General features: G+C 42.4%; 1 protein-coding gene and 1 long non-coding RNA gene across 3 annotated transcripts in view; one reads left to right on the top strand and one right to left on the bottom strand.

Moving 5' to 3' along the window:
• Positions 1-9,371: 9,371 nt before the first annotated feature.
• Positions 9,372-19,873, bottom strand: part of LOC106698083 — a 23,504-nt gene continuing 13,002 nt past the window's right edge. Inside the window, exon 3 of one of the 2 annotated variants that reach the window (XR_001349371.2) lies at positions 9,372-9,671. This is a non-coding gene — a long non-coding RNA (uncharacterized LOC106698083). The remainder of the gene's footprint in view (positions 9,672-19,873) is intronic. The other variant, XR_002830620.1, reaches the window with a different exon arrangement.
• Positions 10,452-19,873, top strand: part of NLRC4 (NLR family CARD domain containing 4) — a 27,529-nt gene continuing 18,107 nt past the window's right edge. Inside the window, exons 1-3 of the mRNA XM_023758630.1 lie at positions 10,452-11,340; positions 15,046-15,306; positions 16,049-18,043. Coding sequence (XP_023614398.1) covers position 11,340; positions 15,046-15,306; positions 16,049-18,043 — 2,257 coding nt within the window. The 5' untranslated portion in view covers positions 10,452-11,339. The remainder of the gene's footprint in view (positions 11,341-15,045; positions 15,307-16,048; positions 18,044-19,873) is intronic.

The raw sequence follows: 19,873 nt of genomic DNA, 5'->3' as shown, positions 1-19,873 counted from the left end.
ATTCGTGGACCGCTCCGGCTTCCTCCTCCTTGTTGGCTGTTTTGTTTTCTTGAAGGCTCATCGTTTCTGGCTTTTCTTTTACCTAGTTTCTTCGTTTTTGTTAACGGGGTGGGTTAAAGAATTTTAGAACTAGGGACGTTTCTAAAGGTCAGTCCGGTTTAGGATCCCAAGATTTTGTCGGGGGATGGGGCAAAGGCAAGTGAAAATGCCATGAAGTTGCCCATCGTTTTAAAGGTAGCTTTTTCTTCATTGAGCATTCATATGGTTGTTGTAAACCTTTCACCGTTTCCTAGAAATCCTATAAAGCTAGTCCAGCCAGTTTCTTTAACTCCCCTTCCATCCCCCCATTTTTTTTCAATTTTTTAAAAATATTTTTTTATTGATTTTTTACAGAGAGGAAGGGAGAGGGACAGAGAGCCAGAAACATCGATGAGAGAGAAACATCAATCAGCTGCCTCCTGCACACTCCCCACTGGGGATGTGCCCGCAACCAAGGCACATGCCCTTGACCAGAATCGAACCTGGGACCCTTCAGTCCGCAGGCCGTCGCTCCATCCACTGAGCCAAACAGGCTAGGGCCCCCCATTTTTGTTTTTATCTTTTCCTCTTTTTAAAAGAAAGTAGACAGATACATGTTGGTTAATGCTAACTGCCCATATTCTCACGGAGACAGTGTAATCTGAGCCCCATATGCAGAGAAAGGAGGGGGGAGAGCTAGAATTCTATGCACTAGGCAGGGCCTAGCACCCTCCAGATTCCAACAAAACTAATAAAACAGCCCCCCCTCCCCCCCAAGAACACGGTGGTGTTCCATAAAGTTTTTTTTTGAGACAAGATAAAAATATATTTGGAACAAAAAGGGGTGGAGATTCTTTTCCCACTGTATTGTGTTCAAGGTAATTCCCCTCCAAATAAGGTGAGAACCGTGGTATTAAGGAGAGAGAAGAGACCTTAAAAACTAGGCAACTGAGCACAAGAGGGGGAAAAAAAAAGAGAGATAGAGACCGAAACTTGCTCCCAGGGATTGGATAAAATTTAAAAAGATTGGAATCCATCTGTGTTCTATTAGTCATCTCCTTCATTGTTCTCTCCTTTCTCCCCCTCATCATCATCTTCATCCTCCTCCCCTTCATATCTGCCAACCCTTCCTCTTCATGATCATCTCTCCCCCCCCCCTTTTTTTTTGTTTGTTAATCCTCACCTGAGGATTTTTTTTTCCCATTGATTTTTAGAGAGAGTGGAACACTCAGCACACTAGAAACAGAAGAGCAGTTTTTCATCTGGTAATGGAATTAGTTGGTAGGCAGAATAATGGCCCCCAAGATGTCTACACTGTAAAACCCATATCCTGTGAATATGTTATGTTACATGGCAATAAAAGAATTAAGATTGCAGATGGAATCTTTGCTACCTCAGGTTAACAAAGGTCTTAAATATGATACAAAAAGTACAAATCATAGGTGAAATAAATGAGTTGAACTTCATAAAATTTAAAAACTGTTGAAGATATTAAGTCAATGAAAAGACAACTCTAGCCGGTTTGGCTCAGTGGATAGAGCGTCAGCCTGTGGACTGAAGAGTTCCCAGGTTCCATTCTGGCCAAGGGCACAAGCCAGGGTTGCGGGCTCAATTCCCAGTGGGGGGCATGCAAGAGGCAGCCGATCAATGATTCTTTCTCATCATTAATGTTTCTATCTCTCCCTCTCCCTTCCTCTCTAAAATCAATAAAGAAATATATTTGAAAAAAAAGAAAAGACAAACCACAAACTGAGAGAACATTCACAATCCATCTGTCTGACAAACAATTGGTCCCTAAAATACTTAAAAGAAGTAGATTTTTAATAGATATTTCACAAAAGAAGATACTCATTTGACCAATCAGCACCTTATGGTGCCCAACATCATTAGTCACATGGAAATGGAAAGTATAACCACAATGAGATACCACTACAGACTCCTTAGAATAACTACATTTTAAAAACTGATAAATTTACTGTATTAATGAAAGGAAAAGTAGGTGCAGGTGTACATGAGAACTCTGTATTATGACAATTTTTAAAAATCGGAAACTGTTCTACGAAAGTTTATTTAAAAAACTGATAATATCAAGCTATTATCAAGGATGTGGATCACCTAGAACTCTAATACACAAAGACAACAATTTCATAGTTTATAAAGTTAAACATTTACTTATCATGTGTCCCATCAATTCTGATTGCAAGTATTTACCTAATGAAAACCTATGTCTACAAAAAGAAATGTTTATAGCAGCTTTATTCATAGCAGCTAAAAACTAGAAACAACCCTAGTTGGTTTGGCTCAGTGGATAGAGCATCAACCTGTGGACAGAAAGGTCCCAGGTTCGATTCTGGTCAAGGGCATGTTCCTGGTTGCAGGCTCTTCCCCAGCCTGGGTCCTGGTCAGGGCGTGTGCAGGAGGCAACCAATCACTGTGTTTCTCTCACATGGATATTTGGCTCTCCCTTTCCTTCTCCCACTCTCTCTAAAACCCAAAGAAGGAAATATCCTCAGGTGAGGATTAAAATAAATAGATAAATAGATAAATAGATAGATAGATAGATAAAAACAACCCAAACATAAATTAACATATTAATGATAAAAATAAATTGTGATACATATATATAGTGATATATGTGATACATATGATTGGAATAGTACTCAACAATAAAAAGAAATGAATTAATGACATATACAAGAGTATGGATGAATATCAAAACCTTATGCCAAGTTATGATAAAAACAGACACAAAGAATATATACTCTCTGATTCCATTCATAAGAAATTCTAAACAAGAGAGATTATAAACTACTGTGACAAAAAGCAGATTAGTGGTTGTCTCCGACCACAGCTGGTGGGCAGGGAAACTGCCTGCAGATAGGTTTGAAGGAATGTTTTAGGGCCACGGAAGCCTTCTGTATTATGTTTGAGGTAGTCTTTATCAAAACTCATTCAACTTTAAATAGGTGTATTTTCATGTGTATAAACTATCATTCAATAAGATTAATTTACTATATGTAATACCTTAATCAATGAAGAAAAAAATAACATAAAAAAATAAAATTGAGCCCTGACCAGTTTGGCTCAGTGGATAGAGCGTCGGCCTGCTGACTCAAGGGTCCCGGGTTCGATTCTGGTCAAGGGCATGTGCCTTGGTTGCGGGCACATACCCAGTGGAGAGTGTATAGGAGGCAGCTGATCGATGTTTCTAACTCTCTGTCCCTCTCCCTTCCTCTCTGTAAGGAAAATCAATAAAATATATTTTAAAAAAATAAAAATAAAAAAAATGAATAAAATTGATTTACAAGAGAAGAGACAAAAAACTTTAACAGGCAGTTTGTATAATAAAAATTCAGAATTGCCAGGCACTTGAAATTACATTTAGGGTTCACCCAGATGATGCAGAATTGTGTCCCCATTTCAAGATCCTTCATTTAACCACACCAACAAAGACACATTTACAAGTACTAGGGATTAAGACCTGATATATTTGGGTGGCCCACTACAACCACATTTCCACATTTTCCCCTTTTATCCTGTATTACATCATTTGTTATTACAAAAGTGATAGGTGATTTGAAAAGGAAATTAGAATATACAGATAAGCAAAAGAAGAAAACAAAATTGCTATAATCCTGCCCCTAGAGATAAGCATTGTTAATATTTTGGTAACTATCATTTTAATATATATATATTAGAGGCCCAGTGCACAAAATTCATGCACTGTGTGGGGTGGGGGGGCCCTCAGCCCAGCCTATGCCCACTTGCAGTCCAGGAGCCCTCAGGGAATGTTTGATTGACGGCTTAGGCCTGCTCCCTGCGGGGAGCCAGCAGTCGGATATCCTTAGTGCTGCCATGGAAGTGGGGGGGGAAGTGGGGAGGCTCCTGCCACCGCCGCTGTGCTCGCCAGCCTTGAGCCCAGCTTTTGGCTGAGTGGTGCTCCCCCTATGGGAGCGCACTGACCAAGAGGGGGCAGCTCCTGCGTTGAGCGTCTGCCCCCTGGTGGTCAGTGCGCACCATAGCGATGGTCGACTTGCATATTAACCTTTTATTATATAGGATATATGATTGATTTCAGAGAGGAAGGGAGAGGGAGAGAGAGATAGAAACATCAATGATGAGAGAGAATCATTGATAGGCTGCCTCCTGCATGCCCCATACTGGGGAATGAGCACAAAACCCGGGCATATGCCCCTACCGGAATCAAACAATGATCTCCTGGTTCATAGGTCGATGCTCAACTACTGAGCCACACCGGCTGAGCTTGATAACTATCTTTACAATTTTTTTCTCTGTGACTGTACATTTACATATAGGTCCCACTAAAGTTTTAAAAATCCAGCTCATAACACAGCCCTTGATTCCACTTCACAGAAGTGCACCTCTAAGTTGGGAAACACCGCTGTTATTCCCATAGAAACCCTAAAATGCAGAAATTTACTTGGGGGGAAAACTTAGATAGTCCTCTATGTCACATAGTTTAATGTCAGAATGCCTTTTTTGAAATAAGAAGTTAAGTAACATAAAAAAGCTTGTGATCATTTGTGCAACGATAGGGGAAAGAATATGCAAGAATGTAAGTCTCAAGAGAAGTGCCAAGAGATTTCTTCATTTCCAGAGCTGAAGGTGAACTGGCTTTCCGGAATTTGTGATCACAGGCTTCAAATGTGTGTGTGTGCTAGTGGGAGGCTGTGACTCTTGTATTCGGGAAATGCCCTGTGCATCACCAGTGGAGCCGACTGACAGTGGTGATGCATTTGCTCTGTGCTAACCTTGCCCAGGACCCTGGTGACAGAGAGTATGCATTTGCTAGAAGTCTGCCGGGATCCAAGATAACTTTTGACTGCAGTAACAATATGCTTGAACCAACCAAACCAGTTCATTCTCTCTCTCTCTCTCTCACTCTCTCTCTCTCTCTCTCTCTCTCCCATAAAAAATTAATGCAAATTAAATATTCAAAACACTTTGTTTCATTTTAAGCTATAGAGTAAATAAGCCAACAGCAATAGGATTCACATATCATGAACAAATAGGAAACAAATGAATAATTCCTTTCCTAATGTACATTTCTAGCTTTTGCATCTTTAAGTCTCAAGTTTTATTTCTTTGGCTACTTCTACTTACACTCATCTTACCCTTTTGAAAAGTAGTTCTTGTTTCCAAACCATTCACACTATGCTTTGGCAAGAAAAGAAAAAAAGAGAACCGTCAGTGTTTGCCTTTACAATCCCCAGCCACAGAACACAGAGACCTCAGATCTACAAGACACCAGACCTCACACTGTGAAACAGAAAGCAAATAAAAAGAATCTTTATTTTAAAAGCATTTGATCCACCAAGAACAGGGCAACTGGATTGTTCAGCCAGGTACTGTGTGGAGAGATAATGGGGTTTTAAATGGGTTTTGGAACCAAATATTACAATTTGGGTTTACAGTTATTTAAAGCTTGTGCCTGGGGGTATAAAAGCCTTAACACTAAAGACTGTGGTTTTGCATGACTGGATTTGACTGGATTTGCCCGCAGTGAAACTTGTAGGGCTGGATAGTCTGTGAGTCTGGCCTGGTGGGGTTTCATTAGGCTCCTTGGGATTGATGTGTAAATATAGAATTAAATCAGAAGGGAGACAAAGTGAGGGAAAGCGCTCTGAAAATACTTTTTGGGCTATACTTTTGTTCCTAAAGTTGTTGTTGGAATCACAGCTGAAAGACGGAGGGGGGGGGGGGGGGGAGCGGTGCGGAACCTGCAACTTTAGTCCTCTGCACTTACGGGTGAGAAAGCTGATATCTAGAACAGCAATTTTTGAACCAATAGGCCACAAAAAAATTTTAAACATGCACTACCTGACAACTTAGCCAGGGGCACTGACCTCTTTTCCCTAGATTGTCAAATAAAAAAATGACAACACAACAATAGCCATCTGGTGTGTATGAATGCCCTGTCTTGAACCATAAATATACGTCATATAATGAAGTTGCATCTTATTGGTCATGTCACATAATAAGGTTGTGTCTGATTGATTTTTTTAAAAAATTGATTTGTGAGAGAGTGAGAGAGAGAGAGAGAGAAACATCAATTTGTTGTCGCATTTACTTATGCATTCCTTGATTGATTCTTGTATGTGCCCTGACTGGGGATTGAACCCACAATCTTGGTGTATTGGGACAACACTCTAACCCACTGAGCTTCCCGGACTGGGCTAACAGGCCAGGGCTGGTTAATTCTTGATACCAGAAATCCTTATAAACAAGTATAGGTACCTGATTTTTAAAAAAGTCACCTTGGAGCCAAAAGGTGACTTTTTTTTTTTTTGGTAAATCAATCAGAATTATACCTATTTTTTGTCAGATCGGCATAAAATATATTTTTTGGAATGCCACAGAATTTTAGTAGTATAATTAGCTTATGTGTGCCATGAGATGAAAAAGGTTGAAAACCTCTGTTCTAGAGAGAAGTGAAGGAACCCACTGTTATAGGGCATCTATCGTTAATAGTGTCTTTACATACCTTATCTCGGTTAATCCTTACAACTCTGCTTCCGAGGGATAGGAAATGTGAGAAGGGAGGTCAGCTGACATGATTCAGGTCTATAGGACTAGGATGGACTGGGCCTCCTGCCATTGTTCTCTTACTGGTTCAGCCCCCTTCTATAATGCTAATTGTATTAGCCTGCTCGGGCTGCCATAACACCATGCTACAGACTGGTGGCTTAACCAACAGAAAGTTAATTTACTTTATTATTATTATTTTTTAATCCTCACCCGAGGATATTTTTCCATTGCTTTTTGAGAGTAGAAGAGAGAGGGAAAGACAGAGAGAAACATCGATGTGAGAGAAACACATCCATCGGTTGCCTCCTGCAGGCGCCCTGAACAGGCCTGGGTTGGGGAGGAGCCTGCAACGAAGGTACATGCCCATGACAGGAATTGAACCCAGGACACTTTGGTCCACAGGCCAACACTCTATCCACTGAGCCAAACCAGCTAGGGCAACAGAAAGTTATTTCCTCACAGTTCTGAAGTCCAAGATCAAAGTGGTTTCTCTTGAGGCGCTTTGCTTGGCTTACAGGTGTGCCTTCTCACGGTCTCTCCTCTGAGCTTGCATCTCTGGGTATCTGCGTACAAATCTCATTGTCTTGTTAAGGACTCCAGTCAGATTGAATTAGGGCTCACCCATATAGCCTAATTTTAACCTAATTACCTATTTAAAAGCCCCATCTCCAAATACAGTAATGTCCCAAGGGGGAGTGGGGTAGGTCTTCAACTTCACAACAGTCCTAGGAGGTGGGGATTAATCATATCAGCATTTCAGATAAAGAAAGCAAGACTTGTCCAGCTGGTGTGGTTCAGTGCTTGAGTGTTGACCTATGAACCAGGAGGTCACAGTTCGATTCCCGGTCAGGGCACATGCCTGGGTTGCGGGCTCTATCCCTAGTAGGGCGCATGCATCAGTAATTCTCTCTCATCATTGATGTTTCTCTCTCTCTCTCTCTCTCTCTCTCTCTCTCTCTCTCTCTCTCTCTCCCTTTTCCTTCCTCTCTGAAATCAATAAAAAATATATTTTAAAAAAGAAAGCAAGCAAGACTCAGTAAGGGAAGGGTACCGATTTAATGAATAGCAAAGTGAGGATTTGAATTCACTACTGCAAAGTCAAAGCTACACATACTTCCCACTTCTGTGTGCTGCCTCTCTGTTCCCATTACATATGACTTTCCCCTCATTTCATCCATAAGTTCTGGGATGAATCCATAGATGTGGGTTATATGGCTCCTGAGGAACTTCAATTCTCTAGGGAGCTCATGTAAACATTTGGAATAAAATATCCATTTTAAATTTTTTTTATTGATTTTAGAGAGAGGAAGGGAAAGAGAGAGAAACATCAATGTGAGAGAGAATCATTGCTGGGTTGCCTCCCGCACGTTCCCTGACTGGAATTGAACCTGCAACTTGGACATGTGCCCTGACTGGGAACTGAACCCACCACCTTTCAGTGTACCGGATGATGCTCCAGCCAACTGAGCCACACCGGCCAGGGCTAAAATGTCCATATTTAGTTCTAAATATTATTTTTCAAAGTACAAATGTAGGAAAAGACTTCCTCCATTCAATTCAATTCTTCACTGAACCGCTTGGTTAAGGAGGTGGGGAAGTGTTCAGAGCCATAGCCACGGTTCAGGGCAGCAAACTCGACTTAACCCTGTCCTTTATGCCAGCGGGTAACTGCGAGTGAACTACCTGGCTTAAGGCTATGGGTTGATTTTATTCTCAAGAGCAATGAGTAATTAGTCAATTATCTTTGAGTTAGTTCTCTGGTCTGGTCACAGATTTTCTCTCTGTGGGTAGGAAGAATACTACCAGTATCCAAACTGAATATGAATTATTAGCATCTTCAAAATCAGCTGAGATTCCTGCCTGATGATCCACGTAGCAATTTGAATTGATTATTTTTTCAGACAAAGTGACTGCCTAGCCAACTCTAGGATTAGTTTATTCTGTTCACAAGTGAGTATAAGGAACTTCCTAGGTCCTTCCTCTATCTTCTTCCTCTTTCCCTGTTCTCTCTTAAACTCTGACCCAGTTGGTGGAGGTCAGATTCCTCCCAGACACACCTCTTCTGGGGGAGTGGAAAGGAAGGTGAAAAAAAAAACTAGTAGTTGCTCTTTACTGAGTGTTTTCTGTGTATCAGTCAAAGACTCCCAGCTTGTCAGTGGTAGAGCTGACATTTGAACTCATTCCTGACACCAAAATAGGCCTTGCTTACACTCAGGTGCTGTCCAGTCCTGGTTTTCAGGCGCTCTCCCCAGGGCTCCTTCCCTGTGCTGCTTCCTCTGCCTAGAAATAGTCTTTCCCCTTTACTGGCTGTCGAACTTTGATTTCCTTTAAGAACAACTCAAAACTAATTTCTTCCAAGCAGAATTAAATATCCCTCTGTGGGGGTTACCCTAGAACACTGACCTTCAAACTTTTATTGACCTCAACTCACAATAAGAAATACACTTACCTGGGGGCTTACCTGCGGTGCGAATGGCTGTGGGAGGGGGGGTGTCAATTGGGGAAAAAGGAGACATATGTAAAACTTTAGACAATAAAAAAATAAATAAATAAATACATCACTAGGATATATAAATAATTAAAGTTCAAAATTTTCATGAAAAAATACAGTGCATTCTGATAGCTTTAATTCTATTTAATTTTTATAATATACTAATTTTAACCCACTTAAATTGATTTCATGACCCGCTGAGAGTTGGGATAACTGGAAGAGGGTAAGGGGGGGATAAATGGTGATGGAAGACTTGACTTTGGGTGGTTAACACACAATATAATATACAGATGATATATTATAGAATTGTACACTTGAAACCTATATAATTTTATTAACCAATATCATACCAATAAATTCAATAAAAAATTTTTTAAAAAAGAAAAGAAAAATGTTCCTAGAAGACAGTCTTTCTTCCCTTGACAGCTTTTGTTTCTTTTATCTCTGAAGGGCTCAGATTCTCTGGCCCCTCAAAAAGATGCTCTGGGGCCCAGTTCTTTGTTGCCCCATCCTTCTAAGATGAAGTTTCATTTTGATCTTATTTATTTTTCCAGTGTTGAAAAGTTGGCCTTAAAAGCATGACTAAATATCCAAGCAGCAGCCCTGTAAGTTGCTTGGTGAAAAAAAAAAAAAAAAAAAGCATGACTATTTGTATGCTTGGCTGGGTGTACCTAGCGTATTTGACATTTAAGAAAATCATTTCAAACACTTCCCTCCTTTATACAACATTATTTTCAATAATAATCATATAACAAAATTAATAACAGTAATGACCATAAAAGAAACCCAGATATTAACAATTTTTTAAATCCTCACCTGAGGGTTTATTTTTTCCATTGATTTTTAGAGAGAGTGGAAGGGAGGGGGAGAGACAGAGAGAGAGAGAAATATTGATGTGAGAGAAACACATTGATTGGCTGCTTCCTGCACTCGCCCCAACCTTGCCGTGGATCCAGCCTACAATTGAGGTACGTGCCCTTGACCGGAATCAAACCTGCAACCCTTTAGTCAATGGACTGACACTCTTACCACTGAGCCAAACTGGCTAGGGCAACAATTTTTTTAAACTGTAAAATACATGTAATATAAATTTACCATCTTAACCATTTTAAGTGGACATTTCAGTAGTGTTATGTATACTCACATTATTTTGTTGTACACTCAATTTCCAAAACGTTTGCTTCTTGAGAAATTGAAACTCTGGCCCTGGCAGGTGTGGCTCAGTTGGTTGAGCATCAAATCCTGTGCACCAAAAGATTGCTGGTTTGATTCCTGGTCAGGACACATACCCTGGTTACAGTTTAATCCCGGGTCAGAGTGCATGCAGGAGGCAACTGATCAATGTTTCTCTCTAATCAATCTCTCTCTCTCTCTCTCTCTCTCTCTCTCTCTCTCTCTTTCTTTCTCCCTCTCCCTCCCCCTCTCTCTAAAATCAATAAAAGCATGTCCTTGGGTAAGGATTTTTTTAAAAAATGACACTGAGCAGTTTGTTTTTAAGTTTAAAAATATTTATATTAACTTGGTAATACAGTATTTTGATTTGTCTTTCCTCTGGGTATGGGTTCTTTGTAATTTTTTTTTCTTCTAACATGTTACTGGACTGGACACCTTAAACTGCCCCACCTCCTGACTTCTCGTCTCAGTAACAAAGCAACTGTCCACTTGTCACCCAAGCCAAAACAGTCAGGTGCCTCCCTCCTTCTTATCCAGTCTGATGTAGTCTGGTCATTCCACCTCCTAAACCTCGCTCAAACAATGGCTCCTTTTCTCTAGCCCTCCATACACTACCTGACTCACTGAATGATTGGAATTCTGTATCATCTTCTACAAAACATAATGTATGGTCTACACATTTCAGTTTCAGATTTTCTGAAATTAGAGTAAGATTTTAGGCATTTAAGAAGTAATTTGTAGAATCCTATACTTTTTTCATGATTTTTTCCACCTTTGTCATGTGCTTCAAAGAGGTTAATTTTTAAAATGAGGCAGTTTAATACTTAACTGATATAGAAAGATCTCAAAATACATAGCAAATGAAAAAACAACAGATGTTGAATATTATGTATATTGTGTCCTTATTCAGTGTGGGGGAAAAAAGAATAAGTACAAAAGTGACTATGGTTGCTGCCTGATAATTTCTGGTTCTGTTTTGTTAGTTTTACAGAATGAGGATCAGTTTAAAGAACGAAGAAGCCAATATTGGGATTATCTTTGAATGGTCCATTTGGAAATAATATTATCTATTGAGTTATAGAAGGGTGGAAAGCTTTTATTCAGAACAAGTAAGTATACTAGAAATAAAATCTGTCTGGCTATATAGTATGCCACCAAATGATATTGAGTGAAAAATCAATTCATTCCTTTCCCTGATGAGTTATATGTGGAATTCCCAATAAATATTCTTTTGTGGGTTTGAGAATTCAGTTATAAACCTGGCAGCCCATGATAAAAGGCAGAAACACAGGTAGGGTAGGACTTACACAAAGAGCAATCAGGTGTGTTTTAAAATTTTGGTCCTCCATCATCACCTATTAGCATATCCTCCCAGCCAGATAGCAGAGATCTATACCTATCAAGTGCATTGTGAAGAAACATGGTGTTTCACATGGCAACCAAAATGTAATTCATATATATATATATATGTATATATATTTCTATATACATATATATACATATATAATGTGTGTGTGTGTGTGGTGTGGGGTGGGGTTATATATATATATATATATATATATATATATATATATAATTTCAGAGAGGAAGGGAGAGGAAGAGAGAGAGAAACATCAATGATGAGAGAGAATCACCAGTTGGCTGCCTTCTGCACACCCCCTATGGGGAATTGCGCCCACAACCCAGATATGTGCCCTGACCAGGAATCAAACCGTGATCCCCTGGCTCATAGGTTGATGCTCAACTACTGAGCTATGCCAGTCGGGCAACTCTTTCCATTTTGATTACTGGGTATAGACCTGTGCTATCCAGTGCAGTGGCCACTAGACACATGTCTATTTAAATGTGAATTTAAATAAATAAAATGTAAAATTCAGTTGCATGAGCACACTAGCCACATTTCAAATGCTCAATAGCCACTTGTGGCTAATGGTTACTCTATTGGACAGCAGAATATAGAACATGTTTATCATCGTAGAAAATTCTACTGTATCGTGCTGGTCTAGAAACAGAGATATTCTGATAAGAATGAATACTGGCCGAAACCGGTTTGGCTCAGTGGATAGAGCATCAGCCTGCGGACTGAAGGGTCCCAGGTTCGATTCCGGTCAAGGGCATGTACCTGGGTTGCGGGCACATCCCCAGTGGGGGATGTGCAGGAGGCAGCTGGTCGATGTTTCTCTCTCATCGATGTTTCTAGCTCTCTATCTCTCTCTCCCTTCCTCTCTGTAAAAAATCAATAAAATATATTTAAAAAAAAGAATGAATACTAAATGAATGAAAGAAAGAATGAGTGAATAAGCAGCATTGTTTTCACATAACTACTTGATAAGAGAGGGTATAGTAGTACACAGGAATATATACCATGGTTATTAATAAGAACATTTGATAGTTATATAGCAGTATACTTTTCAAATTTTAAAACATTTTAATGTCTGTGACTTTATTCAGTCTTTTGCCTGAGTCTTTTTAATAATTAAAGTCAATGTCTTAATTTTACAGCTGAAGAAAAGTAGCATCCAAAAGACTAGTCTTGCCCTGCTGGCCTGGCTAGTGGTCGAGCATCGACCTATGAACCAGGAGGAGGTCATGGGTTCGATTCCTGGTCAGGGCACATGCCCAGATTGCGAGCTCAATCCCCAGTGTAGGGTGTGCAGGAGGCAGCCAATACAAAATTCTCTGTCATCATTGATGTTTCTATCTCTCTCTCTCTTCTTTCCTCTCTGAAATCAAGAAAAATGTATATAGCCCTAGCTGGTTTTGCTCAGTGGATAAAGCATCAGCTTGCGGACTGAAGGGTCCCAGGTTCGATTCTAGTCAAGGGCACATGCTTGGGTTGCGGGCTCGGTCCCCAATGTGGGGGGCAGGAGGCAGCCGATCAATCATTGATGTTTCTATCTCTCTGTTCCTCCCCCTTCCTCCCTGAAATCAATAAAAATATATATTTAAAAAAAGAAAAGAAAAAAATATATATAAGAAAAAAATATATATATTTAAACAAAACACACACACACACGCACACACACACAAAACCCCAAAAGACTAGTCTTGTAACCTTGTGGAGGACTCTAGGCCTTTCTGAGGCAACATTTCTTCAGCTGTAAAGTGAAGATTGTGACTAGATTCAGACTTAGAGGTCATTTCCATACGGAGAATGTAGAAGCCAGAGAACAGATGAGACCCCAGAGATGAGACTGGCAAACAGGACATATAGACAGGGATGTGGTAACATCCCAGCCGAGGTTAGTAGTAGAGATTTGTGACAGAGAGAAAGGCAGGTTGGGGTGGGATCCTCAGGGTCGGAGTGCCTGATGGTGCATCTGAGACCAGAGAAGCCCCAGGTCCTTCGGGAGGAGCCTATCTGCTTGGATGGATCCATGAAGGTTTGAAAACCAGGAGCAGCCTAGCCCAGGAAGAAAACTGGTCCAGATAGTGTCTACGAGTGAAAAACCAGGGAGACATTTCACCGAGCTGTCATGGACTGCCTGGGTACAGTGCGCTCTGCATTTGACAGAAATGGCATAGCTTCCCCAGGGACTACTAGAGGAAAGAGGGCTTACGCTGGAGAGCCAAGACCAAAATCTTTGGCAGATAAAAAATGCTACTCCTTTGAGTGATAACAGCTGAATAATGCCTAAAAATAGTGGCTACCAGGTATTGAGCTATTATTTTGTACTAGAGGCCCAGTGCACGAGGAGGCACCCCACGGGCTGTTGAGGGAGGTTGAGGGAGTCAGGCCCGACCGACGCAGCAGGAGGCCCCCCCTGCCTGTGTCCACTCCGGATGCTGGAGCTGCCGGCGCTGGCTCAGGCACCCCCTCTCCCCCCCGCTCCGTCTCAGCTTCAGGCCTCACCTGCCTGCGCAACCTCCTCCTGTCTGGTAGTCCCTTTAAGGCAGTGGTTCTCAACCTTCTGGCCCTTTAAATACAGTTCCTCATGTTGTGACCCAACCATAAAATTATTTTCGTTGCTACTTCATAACTGTCATGTTGCTACTGTTATGAATCGTAATGTAAATATCTGATATGCAGGATGGTCTTAGGCGACCCCTGTGAAAGGGCCGTTCGACCGCCAAAGGGGTCGCGACCCACAGGTTGAGAACCGCTGCTTTAAGGCGTCCTGGCCTAATTTGCATATTACCTCTTTATATATTAAGATAAGATACTATACATGAATTCTCATAACATCTTTGTAAGCTAAACAGTGTTCTCAACACCATTGTACAGAAAAGGAACTAGTGGTGTACTGGAGCTGGTTCTTACTGTTTTGTGAGACCTTGTTGCTGAATTTTCACGACTTTTGTTACCCAGTTAACATACATTATTAGCTTGAAATCGACCATGGTGGGAATATTTATAACGTGGAGATTGGTAAATGCTACCGATTAGGGCCTTTACCTAATTCAGAGAGCCAGGGTGTTCAACATTTAGCAGCACAGCACTGAAACAGGCTCAGAGAGGTTTAGCAACTTGGCAAGGTTCCACAGAGAGTAGCAAGTGGCAGACCTAGGCCAGTCTCCTTCCTCTAACACCCATTGCGATTTTACTGGGGACCATTTTATACTGGGGAATAAAACTGTTCATCTTACTTTATTACCAAAGAAACACCATCTTGCTCACCAAGGGGTTAGGGATAAGGAGCTTTGCAGGGCTTTTCTTCAGGGCCTGGAATTCAAGCATTTGCCATCTCCATAACTCAAGATGAGTCTAAGGTGGGGGGGGGGGGCGGGGAGATCATGACCCCAATGCTCTGGCAACATTGCATTCATATTTTATACAAGTGAATAAATACGTATATATTTCCCCATCTCCTCAGTGAATTTCATTAAGGAGAACAGTCAAGCCCTCATTCAAAGAATGGGAATGGCGGTTATAAAGCAAGTTGTGGACGAGCTCTTTGTGTGGAATGTTCTGAATTTTGAAGAAGTAAACATCATCTGCTGCGAGAAGGTTGAGCAGGATGCTGCCAGAGGGATCATTCACATGATTTTGAAGAAGGGTTCCGAAGCCTGTAACCTCTTTCTTAAATCCCTTGAAAAGTGGAACTATCCTCTGTTTCAGGACTTGAATGGACAAAGTAAGTATCAGATTGCTTTGTATCTTCCACAAATAGACTAAGCCATGGTGAAGACCCATGATCCCCTGACAGAGCCTCTGCTCTCCTCCCTCTTCATATCACTGGGTGGTGTCCATGGTGGGGAAAAGCTCAGGCACTCTCAGAAAAAACTCCCATAGATCGCTTGACGGTGAAGCCAATAGGTGACTCCAGGCTCAGGGAATAGCTGATTTAGAATAGCCTCACTTCAAAACCAAAGTGGACCATGGAGGCACCTAAGAAGTCCATGCAGTAGTGGTTTCCGCCAGCCCATGATCCAAGCACCGTGGTAAAGAAAGCCTGACTAACTAAAGAAGCATGATTCTGCTTTTCATGAAATATTAATTTAGTTTTTATTTCATTAAACTGGTAAATTACTTCACGACAGATTTTAATCAAGGTTAAGGCCTGATCAGCCATCTTCCCACTGTTCTCAGGCACTTTTCTTAACCCAAGCACAGACTCCTCCCATTTCCAATCAGCTGCTACAAGAGTTGGTGGTGGGAAGGAGGAAACAGAAGTCAAGAGGGGAGGAAGGGTAAAGGGTGACAGGAAAAAGCAGGAATAAATATTTGGAAGCCCTTGTGCCAGCTGAGAACTGGGGAAGGGAATTAAAACCATCAGTAGAAGATTCTCAGCCTTCTTCCCCCTCCATTCTCCTGAACTCCGGGCTTTGGGGAGACACAGAACTGGGTCCTCTTTAATTTCACCTCTTCTCCAATAGGCCTTTTTCATCAGATGTCAGATGGAGACTTAGATGATTTGGCTCAAGATTTAAAAGATTTATACCATTCCCCATATTTTCTGAACTTCTATCCCCTGGGTGAAGATATTGACATTATCTTTAATTTGAAAAGCACCTTCACGGAACCCGTTCTATGGAGGAAGGACCAGCACCATCACCGTCTGGACCAGCTGACCTTGAGTGGCCTGCTGGACACTCTTCAGAGCCCCTGCATCATCGAAGGGGAATCGGGCAAAGGGAAGACCACTCTGCTACAGCGAATCGCCATGCTCTGGGCCTCGGGAAAGTGCGGGGCCCTGACCAAGTTCAAATTAGTCTTCTTCCTCCGTCTGAGCCGGGCCCACGGTGGACTCTTTGAAACCTTGTGTGACCAACTCCTGGATGTACCCGACGCGATCAGAAAGCAGACTTTCATGGCCATGCTGCTGAAGCTCCGGCAGAGGGTCCTTTTTCTCCTGGATGGCTACAACGAGTTCAAGGCCCAGAACTGCCCGGAAATCGAAGCCCTGATAAAGGAAAACCACCGCTTCAAGAATATGGTCATGGTCACCACCACCACCGAGAGCCTGAAGCACATCAGGCAGTTCGGGGCCCTGACTGCCGAGGTGGGGGATATGACGGAGGAGAGTGCACAGGCTCTCATCCGGGAAGTGCTGATCAGGGAGCATGCGGAGAGCTTGGTGCTGCAAATTCAGAAGTCCAGGTGCCTGCGGAATCTGATGAAGACCCCACTCTTTGTGGTCATCACTTGTGCAATCCAGATGGGGGAAAGTGAGTTCCACTCCCACACGCAAACAACGCTGTTCTGTACCTTCTATGACCTGCTGATACAGAAAAACAAGCACAAACATAAAGGGGTGGCCGCTAGTGACCTCACTCAGAGCCTGGACCACTGTGGAGACCTGGCTCTGGAGGGCGTGTTCAACCACAGGTTTGATTTCGAACCAAAGGATGTGTGCAGTGTGAACGAGGATGTCCTTCTGACAACTGGCCTCCTCTGCAAATACACGGCTCAGCGGTTCAAGCCAAAGTATAAATTCTTTCATCAGTCATTCCAGGAGTACATAGCAGGCCGCCGACTCAGCAGTTTATTGGCATCTCGGGAACCAGAGGAGGTGACCAAGGGGAACGGTCATCTGCAGAAAATGGTTTCCATTTCAGATATTACATCCAAGTACAGCAACCTGCTCCTGTACACGTGCGGATCGTCTACCGAAGCCACCAGGACTGTCCTGAAACACCTGGCAGCCGTGTGTCAACATGGCAGCCTCCCCAGCTTCTCCATCACCAAGAGGCCTCTCTGGAGGCAGGAATCTATGCAAAATGTGAAAAGCACTACTGTGCAGGAAATTCTGAAAGCTATAAACACCAGTTCCTTTACAGAGTGTGGCATCAATTTATTTCATGAGAGTATATCCAAGGCAGACCTGAGTGAAGAATTTGAAGCTTTCTTTCGTGGTAAAAGCTTATATATCAACTCAGAGAACATCCCTGATTACTTATTTGACTTCTTTGAGCGCTTGCCTAATTGTGCAAGTGCTCTGGACTTCATCAAACTGGACTTCTACGGGGGAGCCACAGCTTCGTGGGACAAGCCCACAGAGGGCACGAGCAGGACCCACAAGGAAGAGTCCTCTGGAACCTACATTCCCAGCAGGGCTGTGTCTTTGTTCTTCAACTGGAAGCAGGAGTTCAAGACTCTGGAGGTCACACTCCGGGATTTCAGCAAGTTGAATAAGCAAGATATCAAATATCTGGGGAAGATATTCAGCTCTGCTACAAGCCTCCGGCTGTCCATTAAGAGGTGTGCTGGTGTGGCTGGAAGCCTCAGTTTGGTCCTCAGCACCTGTAAGCACATTCATTCCCTCGTGGTGGAAGCCAGTCCCCTCACCATAGAGGACGAGCAGCACATCACATCCGTGGCAAACCTGAAAACCTTGAGTATTCACAACCTACAGACTCAACGGCTGCCAGGTATTGTCAACCTCAGCAGTTGAAGCCATAATGGAACCTGGCTAAGTACCATGCAAATATTAGGCAGCATATTGTTTTGCTTTACATTTTCTACTATCTTCTCCCAGGTGCCAGGATTTGGAGAGGAGGTGGGAGGAAGGCTGTCAGGTTGGGAGGCCCTAGGGAGGATTTCCAGGGCTGAAGCTATATACTAGTAGTTTGATTGAATGGCTATATAGTTTATATAGCAAAGTGTGTGTTTGCATGTGTGTGTGTGTGTGTATGCGTGTGTGTACTCTGTGTTTCATGTACTCACAACTGTAAACCTACTTCCCTGCTCTCCCTCTCCCCCCATGTACAGAGGGTAAGCTTGGCTTGAGTGAATTCTCCCCCTTCTCAGCATCTCCATCTCCACCCAGCATCCACTGCTTCCCTGCCAGGGGCTCCCCTCCCTCCAGCAAGTCTGGGAGGAAATCCAGCCTGTAAACTAATCACCCGCAGGCGCCAGTGACTAATTGTGTCACTAGATTCTTATCTAGGAAATTGCACAACAAACCCAGCCCCATCTCCACTCGAGTATTGTTCATTTTGAAAAAAGATTTGGGGAACAGATTTTGTTTACCATGAATTTCAGACTCAAGACACACACATGCAGGGGCAATCTTTGGGGGCAAAGGAGAGTTTTCCCCAAATTCCAAGTAACACTACAGATGAGTGTCTGGCCTCGCTGTGCAGATCCGCCCTATGGCCAGGAGCAGGGCTGCTGCCTGGTGTGAAGCTGTGGCAGGGGCCTTGCCCTACTTGACTGTCATCTAAGATCAGTTTTCATTCACAAGTGATGGCCCATTGTGCTCCGCCTCACTTGTCACCTGCAGAGGAGATTTACTGTGATTTAAGAATCTAGAATCTTTTGCATAAATAATTTTTGCCACCTCCTACTCGAAGCAGGAATGCCTTCTATAAGATTCTAGAGCAATGGTTCTCAACCTTCTGGCCCTTTAAATACAGTTCCTCATGTTGTGACCCAACCATAAAATTATTTTCTTTGCTACTTCATCACTGTAATGTTGCTACTGTTATGAATCGTAATGTAAATATCTGATATGCAGGATGGTCTTAGGCGACCCCTATGAAAGGGCCGTTGGACCGCCAAAGGGATCGCAACCCACAGGTTGAGAATCCCTGTTCTAGAGAGTCACCCAGATGTTATTAGACTCCCTTCTGTGTCAGGAGACTAGCTCTCTCCTCTTCATGGCTCCTCCTTTGTAACGATCATGCACACTGGTCACCTATGGGCTGGACTGGCCTGCACAGTGTTTAGAATGTTCTTTTTCATGTTTTGTTCTTAATTTTTAAAATCCAGTTTTTGAGTAATATATTCACACGGTCCAAATGATAAAACAATCTAGAGTGAAAAGTCTCCTTCTCCTCCTCATCCCCCAGCCATGACTCTTCTTTCTAAAGGAGTTGCCAGCATTTTGAAATTGGGAGCTATCATGTGAAAATACAGGTTTTTCATTTCTCTTAAAAATTGTAGGATTTGACAACTGAGGGCCCATGTCCTCATTTGGTAACAATTTTTTAGAGCCTATTATCTGCTCCGTGCTCTTTGGACAAGACACAAAATCTCCAGTTGGGCACAGAATCCACCTATTCTACTTCCCTGGCACTTTTTAAAAATATATTTTATTGATATTTTACAGAGAGGAAGGGAGAGGGATAGAGAGTTAGAAACATCGATGAGAGAGAAACATCGGTCAGCTGCCTCCTGCACACCCCCTACTGGGGATGTGCCCGCAACCAAGGTACATGCCCTTGACTGGAATCAAACCTGGGACCCTTCAGTCTGCA

Source organism: Myotis lucifugus, unplaced genomic scaffold (assembly GCF_000147115.1).
Source record: "Myotis lucifugus unplaced genomic scaffold, Myoluc2.0 scaffold_134, whole genome shotgun sequence".
Taxonomy (NCBI): domain Eukaryota; kingdom Metazoa; phylum Chordata; class Mammalia; order Chiroptera; family Vespertilionidae; genus Myotis; species Myotis lucifugus.
The sequence above is the reverse complement of the archived record's forward strand: the minus strand, read 5'-3'. Positions and strand labels throughout refer to the sequence as shown.